The sequence below is a fragment of the Suillus discolor genome (assembly GCF_016758755.1).
Source record: "Suillus discolor strain FC423 chromosome Unknown F5147scaffold_9, whole genome shotgun sequence".
Lineage (NCBI taxonomy): Eukaryota > Fungi > Basidiomycota > Agaricomycetes > Boletales > Suillaceae > Suillus > Suillus discolor.
The window spans coordinates 1-12,199 of NW_024541256.1; the positions used below are offsets into that span (position 1 = coordinate 1).

The 12,199-nt window shown below is 48.3% G+C and overlaps 2 protein-coding genes across 2 annotated transcripts; one reads left to right on the forward strand and one right to left on the reverse strand.

The window, feature by feature from the left end:
• Positions 1-7,058: 7,058 nt before the first annotated feature.
• On the forward strand, positions 7,059-7,877 carry F5147DRAFT_769850 (uncharacterized protein; the record flags this gene model as incomplete). Its single annotated transcript, XM_041441080.1, has 1 exon — positions 7,059-7,877. One exon carries the CDS (start codon positions 7,059-7,061, stop codon positions 7,875-7,877), a length of 819 nt encoding a protein of 272 aa, XP_041296492.1.
• Positions 7,878-9,999: 2,122 nt separating this feature from the next.
• F5147DRAFT_834424 (uncharacterized protein) lies at positions 10,000-12,180 on the reverse strand. The gene is made up of 14 exons (XM_041443909.1): positions 12,110-12,180; positions 11,750-12,056; positions 11,666-11,698; positions 11,596-11,615; positions 11,530-11,544; positions 11,427-11,465; positions 11,343-11,371; positions 11,274-11,287; positions 11,189-11,224; positions 10,974-11,033; positions 10,781-10,915; positions 10,493-10,730; positions 10,381-10,435; positions 10,000-10,328 (listed from the first exon to the last, which is right to left on the reverse strand). Exons 2-14 carry the CDS (start codon positions 11,820-11,822, stop codon positions 10,125-10,127), a joined length of 951 nt encoding a protein of 316 aa, XP_041296493.1. The 5' UTR covers positions 11,823-12,056; positions 12,110-12,180; the 3' UTR covers positions 10,000-10,124.
• Positions 12,181-12,199: the final 19 nt, after the last annotated feature.

The following is a 12,199-nucleotide window of genomic DNA, read 5'->3' on the forward strand; positions in this document are numbered from 1 at the left end:
CTGTTGATGATGGCGCACTAACATGGACCGACTCAAGGGAGGGTTGCTGTGCAGCGTCGAATGGAGGGAGGCTCTCTGGGGTGAGGGGGGTTGCGCGCTGGCCGCCTGAAATAGAGCCGGGGAACTCAATCCCATCGAGCGCATCTCCAAGGTCCATCATATGGACCTCGTCAAAGGAAAGGGGGGTGACTGCGCTGCTAGAAGAAGGCGAAGGAATGATGGGAGGTGGTGTCGCGATGGTGGCAAAGAACAAGTTGTTGTTACCTGGCTTGACAGGTATGAGACCTTTTAGCGCCTCATAGTGCTTCCAACCCTTGTCCCGGAGGCCTTTGGCCTTTGGATTTTTCTATTGATTCATAGTAATTAGCATTGTCGTAGTAGTTTGATGCGAATTAAAATCACTTTACCTTCACAAAGTCGGTCCACATGTTTTCGGACTCTGGAGTGATCGAAGCTCCGTGTTCCATGCTGTAAGATAGTCCAGAAGCGTTGGCCACTTTGTCGACGACGTTGAATGTACCACGGAGCTGAAACTCGATCATTAGTGAGGGTACCAAGGCTGATATAGTAGTAGTACATACCCGCCCCCATTTTGATTGACATGCTACCGCTGTTTTGCTTGCACCCGAGCAGGGGTGTTTTTCCATTTCAGCGGCAGCAGCAACCCAAAACGTGTGATCAAAGTTCATACCATCACCACCTTGTGAGCGGTTGGTGGTGACATACTGGATGAGGATGGTTTCGTCTGCTTCCGTCCACACACACCGATCTCTCGCTTCCGTTAGCTCTGCACCACCACGGGCACTTTTTCTGCCCCGAGACATCCTGTAAGAGTTGCGATGATGGATAGATTGTAGACGGGTAACGGGCATGCCTACTACTTAGTATTGATTGATTAATAAGGTTGGTCACACTGTGACCAGCACGGTCCTATGATTATGAAAGCAAAATATAGATTCTAAACCTGCGTAAACTGGCGCAAATATTGGTGGCCGAACAGACTCTTAGAATCTATATTTTGCTTTCATAATCATAGGACCGTGCTGGTCACAGTGTGACCAACCTTATTAATCAATCAATACTAAGTAGTAGGCATGCCCGTTACCCGTCTACAATCTATCCATCATCGCAACTCTTACAGGATGTCTCGGGGCAGAAAAAGTGCCCGTGGTGGTGCAGAGCTAACGGAAGCGAGAGATCGGTGTGTGTGGACGGAAGCAGACGAAACCATCCTCATCCAGTATGTCACCACCAACCGCTCACAAGGTGGTGATGGTATGAACTTTGATCACACGTTTTGGGTTGCTGCTGCCGCTGAAATGGAAAAACACCCCTGCTCGGGTGCAAGCAAAACAGCGGTAGCATGTCAATCAAAATGGGGGCGGGTATGTACTACTACTATATCAGCCTTGGTACCCTCACTAATGATCGAGTTTCAGCTCCGTGGTACATTCAACGTCGTCGACAAAGTGGCCAACGCTTCTGGACTATCTTACAGCATGGAACACGGAGCTTCGATCACTCCAGAGTCCGAAAACATGTGGACCGACTTTGTGAAGGTAAAGTGATTTTAATTCGCATCAAACTACTACGACAATGCTAATTACTATGAATCAATAGAAAAATCCAAAGGCCAAAGGCCTCCGGGACAAGGGTTGGAAGCACTATGAGGCGCTAAAAGGTCTCATACCTGTCAAGCCAGGTAACAACAACTTGTTCTTTGCCACCATCGCGACACCACCTCCCATCATTCCTTCGCCTTCTTCTAGCAGCGCAGTCACCCCCCTTTCCTTTGACGAGGTCCATATGATGGACCTTGGAGATGCGCTCGATGGGATTGAGTTCCCCGGCTCTATTTCAGGCGGCCAGCGCGCAACCCCCCTCACCCCAGAGAGCCTCCCTCCATTCGACGCTGCACAGCAACCCTCCCTTGAGTCGGTCCATGTTAGTGCGCCATCATCAACAGCTTCCGGTAAACGGAAGCTGATTGATGATGACGAAAGTACGCTTGATATTGTTACCCGCCCCCCACATTCAACGAAATCGGGAGACTCGGCAAAGTCTGCACGCCTGACAATGCCTGTGGCCATCCAGCATATGGGGACTAATATTGGCGGTCTTAACACGACGTTAGAGCGCGCGGCCAATGCTCTTGAGGCCAACACCTCCAACACCTTGGCGCGATCAGTAGATCCCATCCCTTTGCGCAGGCAGAAGGCGGTGAAAAAGTTGCAGAGTGAGGGTCTAGAGGACGTACAACTACTCAATATCTTGAATAAATTTCAGGCCGACATCGCTATCATTGATATTTATCTCGCTATTGAGGTAGATAGTCTTTGGCGGTTGTTTTTAGAGCAGCATTCAAAGTAGTGTTACATGTATTCTTGTCGTGTCGTGTTCTCTTGTATTGTACTTGTAGTAGCAAAGCAATATCACTATTTCTATGGATCATAGTCATCGATAAGGGTCTGGTCTTGATCTGACAACAATGTCATCATTTGACGGAGATACTTTGGATCATAGTCATCGATGAGGGTCCGGTCTTAATCTGACAACAATGTCATCATTTGACGGAGATACTTTGGATCATAGTCATCGATGAGGGTCCGAACGGCTATGGTATTAACGCGACTACAGTACTAGTGGTTCTATGATTGCCTGCTCCCCCCTCTGAATCCTTTCCCTGTTGTAGGCCTCCCACATCTCACTAGCAATCTGGTCACGACGGAGGCTCGCACGAGTGCGTGCGTGCTCAGTAGGAGGACCGTTAGCAAGGTTTCCAGTGTCAGTGAGAATGTGCGCATCTAACACATTACGATAGTCCATCATGTCGTTTGGATCGTGAACTCGAATAACGTTGTGCACGAGACACAAGGCAGGAGGAATGCGCGCTTGAATGTCCATTTTGTACTCTGGCGGGAGGAGAAGGATACGAAATCGGCGCTTGATGACACCAAAAATGCGCTCAACAGCATTTCGAAGCATTGCATGACGCAAATTGAAAAGTTCTTTGCGATTACGAGGCCTATGTAATGATGTGAACATAAGTATGAATGGTACTAGCAGAACACATCATACAAAGTATTAGCACGACCCCACTCTGCAAGATGATAACGCACGCCCCGAAACGGGACCAGAAGCTCATCGCACGAGCCAAATCCAGCGTCCGCAAGATAATACTTTCCCTCAGGGATATTGAAATCGGTAGTACAAGCATCGTGATAGACACGAGCATCTGCAGCTGACCCCTCCTGTTACAGTAACATGGCACGAGTCCCCCGCCAGCAGACAGCCCTCTGCCACCGCACGGCTATAGACGATACCGGAGCCTCACCAGCTCTATAGACGACAGATGACGATAGATGAGGATAGACGATAAGCGGCAACTGCCGGCTTAGATAAGCGGTCTGGACCGCACGTGACATGGACATGACGACATAGGTCTAGAAGACCTATTTATGTTATCAAGATAGAAGGCAAGCCTCGTGTTGCCTCATGTACTGATAGAAGGATACCACGTGGATCCTATCTCTGATAGAAGCGTACCGCATGGACGCTATCTATGATAGAAGCCCGCCTCATGGACGCTATCTCTGACTCATGTAGATAAGCAGATTAGAACCCAGCTTCGAGCTGAGCTTAGATACGATAGAGTAGCCTTATATAAGGTCGAAGATTAAAGTAGATGTTCCTTACTTTAATCTTACTAGGTACTACCCAGAAACTAGTCTAATCAACTAGCTTTATCCTTGAACTCCTTGTCCCGCTAAAGCTACCTGCTCGACATCGACTCGTACCTTCAGTGACACCTCTCACTGTCTGTAACCTGCTATCATCTCAGCGTAACCCCTCGTTAACCACCACGAGCTACGTTCGAGTACGCAACCTTTGCTTGTTTGTAAAGGCCGACGACTCTCAGCACTCGGTACCACTGTCGTGGTTGTCGCTGTTTAGATCATCCTAGTCGCACACGACCGTTTGTCGTAACAAAAAGATTAAAGTCCAACTCGCACGTCACCCATCTGTGACGCCAGATCCCTGATCGTACCTATCTTCAAAGCTACCGAAGATCTGTAGAAGAAACCCCGAAACGTACCGGCCTGACCAGTCGCAAGAATATAAGAACCGCTGTCACAGTAGAAGACTTCCTGCTCGGAACACTACGAAGATCGAAGATAACCATCTCCAATATGGCAACTTCCCGAAACACCTTGGCCGCCTCCCACCTTATGGGAAAAGAAACTCGTATCTTCCTAAACGAGAAAAGATGCTTTGTATGCCACGTCATTGGCCACAAAGCCGCGGGCTGCCCACAATGGCCCAGAACCCCGCGGAGAAAGATGATCGAAGAAGACCTCCGGTTGAACTCTATCAAAGAGACCGGAGTTAAGAAGAACCAACTACGGGTGAATGCCACCCTGATGACCAGAACGAGAGAAACCCCCATCGCGACATCCATGGTCGTCGACTCCGGGGCGTGCGAGTCCTTTGTCAACAAGGACTTCTGCACGACACACAGAATCTCGTCGCACCAGCTAGAGAAGCCTTTCACGCTCTCTAATGCTGACGGATCCAGCTTCGGAAAGAAGCCGATTGAGAGGTATTGCACCCTCTCCTTCCAAATAGATGAACGGGTATGCACCGAACGGTTCTACCTTGCCGAGCTTACTCCGAAAGAGAAGCTTATGCTTGGACAACCCTGGCTTATCAGCCACAACCCCACCATCAACTGGACGAACGGTACGGTGACTCTTAAAAGCACCGTAAATTCCCGAAAGAAAGAAAAGGAGATTGACTCCGACCGGAAGAAGAACGGCAAAACGCCCCTCTTCCAGAAAGAAGAAAAGAGGGGCGCACAGAAAAGGAAAAGGTCCGTTTCTCCGACCACTCCCCGCGCCTTCTCTAGTGGCCTCGCTTCTATGAGCTTGGCACCAACGACGGAGATCGTACCGGTTCAAGAGGAACCGCACGGAAACCCGCCATCCGTGAAACTCCCTATTCCCACAGCACGATCTACGAAAATCGTGAAGAAAGATTCGCTGCCTCGTATTGACCTCGCGGCAAAACGATTTGAGCAGAAGAAACCGGCCACTGATCCGGAGACAACTCAGAAGAAAAACATAAGACCTGCGGTGATTACGGACTATATCATTCCTGATGCACCAGCAAAAAAGATCGGACCGGCTGTTCAGCCGATGAAAGAAGAAACCCCTGAACCTTATCGGTTCTCAGCAACTCCTGCACCAATCCTCGGGAAAGGACGTGCAATTATGACGGAAGAACCGCCTATCGCAAAGGCGCCTAGACTGGCCTCTGAACCAGAAACAACTCAGACCCCTAAATTCGTGTTTTCCGGAGAACCAACATCCGTCCTCGGAAAAGGGAGAGCCGTATCCACGGCGGAACCACCTGCAGCCAAGAAACTCAGGTTTTACGAAAGTCCGGCTGATGATACCGACACAGCCGATGAAAACCCCATCCCAAATTCCTTAAACCTCTCCATGCCTTCTGCGGAGATCCCCGCCGATAACATCGATGCAATGATGCAACACCGGGAACCCGCCCAAGAACCATCTTCCGACTCAGACTTCGACATGTTTGTAGAACGTGTCCGTCTTATAAACGAGGCCCACCGCCTGAAGGATATGAGCGAAAATGACCCTGATGAGTTTGCTCGTCTTGTAAAGAAGGAAGAAGAAGAAACCGGACCGCACTTTGTCCGTTTCACAGATATGGAATCTAACGATGATCGAAGCGAAGAAACAATCACACTCGCTTCCGAACCCCGGGCGCTCTACGCGCCACACCCTGCTTCCAACCCTATCGAAAAAGTATGGTTGGACTTAGAAGAACCATCGACGCACAACTGGCGCATGGTTGATGAAGAAGGAAATGAGATCGAATACGACGGCCCTGACGACGGCCTCGATTTTTAGATTGAAGATTAGTTATGGTAAACTAAACGGCTTATTGAGGGGGTAAAATCCCTGATTTATTCTCGCACGACCCCCACCACGAATACCATTTCCCGACTACTTCTCTATGATCCCAGATAACGACTTCGACGATGCTCCGCAAAGAGGATAAACTACGACGAGCCCGGCACGGCTTTAAACTGCGCATCGCTCCGCAACGAGGATAAACTATGATCGTCCGAGAAGACGTAAAACTAGGAGAAAGGACGAACTCCCCGAACGGTACCCACAGCCCTGGAACCCCTTATCCACGATCCTTCAACAATCAATGAAGATTCATTCAACAAAGATTTAGAAGACCCCTCCTCGCGAGACGACCCCAAGAAACTCCTGCAAGCCTTGGCACCTACGCCTGGACCCCGCACCTTCCTCACCCAATGAAGATTATATCAACAAACGGTTAAAAGAAGATGACCTTCAATATCTAGATAGATCCGAAAGATCTTAACAACAAAAGATAACGAAGAAGAACCTGAGACAGAACAAACCCTCGGAAACTCCTGCAAGCCCGCGGATCTCTTATCCACAGAACCCCCCTTCGACATCCTGATAGATCACGATTGATCTCAACAAAAGATGAAGACGATCCTCCGGAACGAGGCTAAACTATCATGAGGCGAACTCCCTATCCATCGGAATCCTCTAGAACGACTTCTACCTTGATTAAACAAAAGATGAAGACGATCCTCCGGAACGAGGCTAAACTATCATGAGATGAACTCCTCGGAAACTCCTGCAAGCCCTCGGAACCCTCTAGATCCGCCGACTGAATCAAGCAAACGATAACGGAACGCGCCCTTCCATTATGGCAATGATTACCACCCTCTGATGAAGACGAACCTTGATCCCAAGTATAAACAAAGGATTAATGAAGATCGTACCTATCACGGCACCTTCCCTCTGATAGTAAAGAACCGCACCTCGTTCCCGATAACGAGAAGATCTCAGCCTCATGGCTAGATAGATAACGATAGAAGAACCCTAACAAAAGATAAGTCTAGAAATCAAGCGGAGCTTGAAGCGATCTGGAATGCCATATAAGGCCTCTCCCAAGAATATCCTTCCCCAGAACCTCCCAACATCATGACGACCTCTATTGAAGAAGAAACTATCCGAACAGCACTGAAGGACTCCGACTACGGACGCATCCTCAGAACAATTGAGAACAACGCGTTCAGCGAAACCGCCATTCTCACCCCTATGTACTCCCAAGTGATCGACGACATCCTTGGTGAGCAAGATGCCAGAATCGGTGCAGGAACCTCCCTCGCCGTCTGCATTATCCGTACCACGAAGCTGCTGGAAGACGTAGCCAATCGTGATGACCTTGATGAAGGCACGAAGAAACTTGCCGTGCTTCATTTACAGAAAAGGATTCGCGTACTCGCGCTTCACCTCCTTCCACTCGACTTCCCAGACATCGCGAACCAAGCTGTCAGAACAGTCGAGGCAAGGCCTCATGTTGAAGAAAAATCCCGACCGGTGCGCCCGCTAAGACGAAAAGCGGCCACTATAGATCATACCCGTACCACGCTCTGCAAGCGTTGCGGAGGATTCGGACACATGTTTAGAAAGTGTCCAGATTATGTTTGTTGCGTCTGCGACGAACTAGGACCCGACCATCTGTCGGTCCACTGCCCTCAACTCAATGGACGCATCGTACTCCAAGAGTTTAGAGATGAAGAGAAGTTCTTTGCAGCTCTCTTAGACTGGGAGCATAACCATAAAGCGCTCGCGGACCTCACACTTAGACACCCAGCACCGCCTTCGCCCGAACCAGACACTCCCCCCGTACCAGCCGTCTCCACGCCGCCCATACCTCCGACGATGGAAGCTGACGAAGAACATAGGATACTCAAAGTCGGTGACTTTGACGCTAGTAGAGGGGTAATGTTACAGTAACATGGCACGAGTCCCCCGCCAGCAGACAGCCCTCTGCCACCGCACGGCTATAGACGATACCGGAGCCTCACCAGCTCTATAGACGACAGATGACGATAGATGAGGATAGACGATAAGCGGCAACTGCCGGCTTAGATAAGCGGTCTGGACCGCACGTGACATGGACATGACGACATAGGTCTAGAAGACCTATTTATGTTATCAAGATAGAAGGCAAGCCTCGTGTTGCCTCATGTACTGATAGAAGGATACCACGTGGATCCTATCTCTGATAGAAGCGTACCGCATGGACGCTATCTATGATAGAAGCCCGCCTCATGGACGCTATCTCTGACTCATGTAGATAAGCAGATTAGAACCCAGCTTCGAGCTGAGCTTAGATACGATAGAGTAGCCTTATATAAGGTCGAAGATTAAAGTAGATGTTCCTTACTTTAATCTTACTAGGTACTACCCAGAAACTAGTCTAATCAACTAGCTTTATCCTTGAACTCCTTGTCCCGCTAAAGCTACCTGCTCGACATCGACTCGTACCTTCAGTGACACCTCTCACTGTCTGTAACCTGCTATCATCTCAGCGTAACCCCTCGTTAACCACCACGAGCTACGTTCGAGTACGCAACCTTTGCTTGTTTGTAAAGGCCGACGACTCTCAGCACTCGGTACCACTGTCGTGGTTGTCGCTGTTTAGATCATCCTAGTCGCACACGACCGTTTGTCGTAACACCTCCCAACCGCTCAACATGTAGGTAAACGAAAGGTTGAATGAACATGCCGCGAGGCAGTTTTGAGAGAAGTTCCCCTTGCGATCCCGAGCGGCATGCCGATCTTCACCAAAAGGATGGCATGCGATGTGTGTACCGTCAATGGCTCCGATAGCGTCAACAAAGAACGGGAAGAACTTCGGGTTTTTCGTGATTTCGGGGGGAGGAGGGCTATCTACGTTGGGCAGGCGGACGTATGTCGTATATATCGGTGGCGAGGAGAATGCGAAAAGAACTTGTTTAAAATACCTGAAAGAACATAAGCTTGATACCAGGACAGCAACAATATACGTACTTTGATATTGTTTCATTGGACCGCTGAAAGCGTTCACCAAGATGGCGAATCGAGAGACCCGTGACAGACGCATAGAGAAATATAGCAAGCTGCTCTTCTAGCAGTACATGCCTGGAATCTCTGCATCCTGCTTGCCAAAGGAGATTGATGAGCACATAGAAAACGTGCTTGTGGACCCCGAGCTCGCATCTGATGCGTTCAGGGTGTCCAGTGAGAAGTTCGGTGACCCATGCAGTCCCCGACAAAGCAGAGGTATGATATGGCTCTTTGTCGTAGTAGGTGTTTGAGTAAGCTTCGAGCGCGGTAGTTGTTGCGTTGAGGACTGTAATGACCGTGCACATAGCATGCATGGCCATCTGCATGATGCATGCCAGATACTTCTTATCACTCTCCTCTGCATCGTTGTCCATATCCTCTGCCTCCACAAGGTCGTATTCGTCCTCGTTAGCGTCCTCGTCGTAATCAGGATCAAGAGGCATTGTATTGATAGTAGGATAAGGCATACGGTAAGCGTTATCGGAGCGTGACATCTTGTTCAAGCTCCGACGATTAGCAAAGCCAGAACCAAATTCTAACTTGCGCAAATAATGGTGGCCGAACAGACTCTAAACCTGCGTAAACTGGCGCAAATATTGGTGGCCGAACAGACTCTAACTAACGAATTAAATGTGCCGACATGCCGCCGCGACCGTCGTCAAAGGTCAATGCGTCGAATTCCATCGTAATATTACATTGTACAGCAGACAGAAAACAAGCAGAAAAAGTGTACAGTATGATCAAAACACTACGTAGTAGTACACGAAAAAAGAAATGGTTTGCACGAAACATGATTAGTGCAGCTCCAGTGACAGTCACACTCTCTGTATCTCATTCTCAAGCCACGTTTCAAATACGACATCCTTGGCCAGAGGTATGCTACGAAGCACCATGTCACTGCCATAGCTACTTCGTTCCCTAAACTCATCTTTCCTTCGGAAACTTCGGAAGGTCAGATATTTCCAAGTACATAATCACCCCACCAGATTTACAGAGATTGTTGCGATTGTTAGCAACATGTAACATTTTAATATGTTCACTGGTTCGCTAATGATACTTGGTACACAACAAGAAATGTGTTTCATGTAAATCGACGGACCCTCGACCAGATTTCTCCTTCCTGCAGAGCACTTGGCAAGCATTTCCCTAGCCTTAAACGGTACTGCTAGTTGGTACATATACATGCTTCTGGAAGACAATCGAAGTCGTGCCAGTTTCTACATCATAGTCGGCCACGAATTTAGCGTGATATTCTCGAACGCTAAGGATGAGGCGGGGTCCTAGCACAAACATCTGCACGTTCAATAGAATGTCTAGAGCACCTTCGAGTATCAGAGTTCCTGTAGACTCTGAATTCTGCAGGAATGATTATCAGTTACACGCAGGTGTCAGCGACAGGTCGGCGCACCACGAGCTTTGGAGAAGAAGTGTTAGCAAGCTCAAGGCAAGAGACACAAACAAAGCTAGCAGGTGCGGAACTTTAGCAGAAAAAGATAACCACATTCACATTACAAGCTCACCTTGCAAAATAAAACACGTGAGATTTTATTAGCACTCTGAAACAGTCCCCGATGGTCGATCCTGTCGATGGGCCGAGCCGTCGCATGTCACGGAAATGTTTTAGAACAACCCAGACTGAAAGACACAGGGTGAGGACCTCCCAAACAGTGTTGAGCGTCCAAACGATCGAGCCCAGAAACCGGACATCCGCCTCAGATGCAAAACCGCACATATATTTACCAGAGAGCACCAACTCCTCTGGTGTTGTCCAATGAGCTGCATCCTTCAAGTCAACAATTAAAGCTTACCCAGTACATAACCCTTGAGTCCTATTGCCGCGATTACTCCACAGGAGATGTTAACAGCCAGGAAGATAATAACAAGAAATATAAACATCGTTCTAGATTTCTGATACATGGCATGTAACCGAGCAATTATGATTACTTGCATCATGTTTCAGTCGAGTTAATGTCACAAAGGTATTGCAGCTGGGTAACTCACTGCCCAACATGGCAGCCACGACCACATTTGTCCCATTACTTGCGTAGTATATGATATTACCTGAAACACCCAATTAGTGATCACCGTCCTACTAAGATCAAACACTCCGACTCACACCTGTCCAATCATTATGTTCCAAGTTCAATGTTCAGAATCTCACTCACCCCTGTGCATGGGCGTATTGATTGAATGGAAATGAGATGGTCAAGGAATACTCACTGCATCTGTCACCGAGACCAATGGCATATTTGCTGTGTGCTGTCGGTCAGACGAATCGAACACAGCGCATACGAGACATACCCAGAACGCTGATACTGATCAAGAGAAGGCTATTAGCACAGCACCAATCTGTTGACCTCCGAAACATACGCAGAATACAGTAGTCCAATATAGCGTATCTAGAAAATTTTTGGAGTTAGCACAACTGTCGACCATGCTATAGGTAGTACGAACAATCAAATACAGCGCGGTCATGAGAGACCAGTGTTGCCTCTGTTGCGAATTCATTGCATTCTTATTATTTCCTCTGATATGATACTCCGAGCCTGTCACTCACCCAGATCAGTTCGATCTATACACCATTCTTAGTGAGTTGGCTGCTCCACCAATAGCAGCAACATACCTCTTGTTCCAGTGTCAACACTGGAGACATCATAAGAATATTGGCGGCTTTTGAATAGTGTCCTGCTCACCCCAGTCGTATACCACCACAACGGCGGCGGTAACTGCGAAATTGTTGATGTTAGATCAAGATATCACCAACTGATACGACAAACCTGCCCAGTAGGTCAGGAAAATATTCGAATTGATTAGCGGAAACCAGATAGGATCATTTGAGACTGCGGTCATATTCGAGATGCGTGTGAGCGAGTGGGGGATGTTGAGGGGTGTATAATAATCTAGCGTTCCAAATGTGCTAGATATACCACCGTTCAACGTATCGCTAGAACCAATGAACAGCTGACTTGCTTTTTCTGTGGGACAGCGACGGGCCTTCGTGCTATCGATATCTGATATTATCCGTGGTCCAGTGGCAAAAGTGCAGCGAATTCTTTAATATATCACTGGGCGACTTTTCGCATCCTAGATTCCGATTCAAACCTTAAAGGTCGGAATATCATATATACGTCTCGCACCTCGTCGCAATTTAGAAATACTTTCAAAACCGCCTAGACCAATTGTCTAATGTACGATGTTGAGGCCTAGGTGTCAAAGGGCATGTAAGC

Coding starts and splice junctions, on each gene's coding strand:
- F5147DRAFT_834424 (XM_041443909.1), bottom strand. CDS start 11,822: ATGACCGCAGTCTCAAATGATCCTATCTGGTTTCCGCTAATCAATTCG. Junction 11,372..11,426: donor TGACCGCGCTGTATTTGATT/GTTCGTACTACC, acceptor AAAATTTTCTAG/ATACGCTATATTGGACTACT. Junction 10,916..10,973: donor CGTGGCTGCCATGTTGGGCA/GTGAGTTACCCA, acceptor ACATGATGCAAG/TAATCATAATTGCTCGGTTA.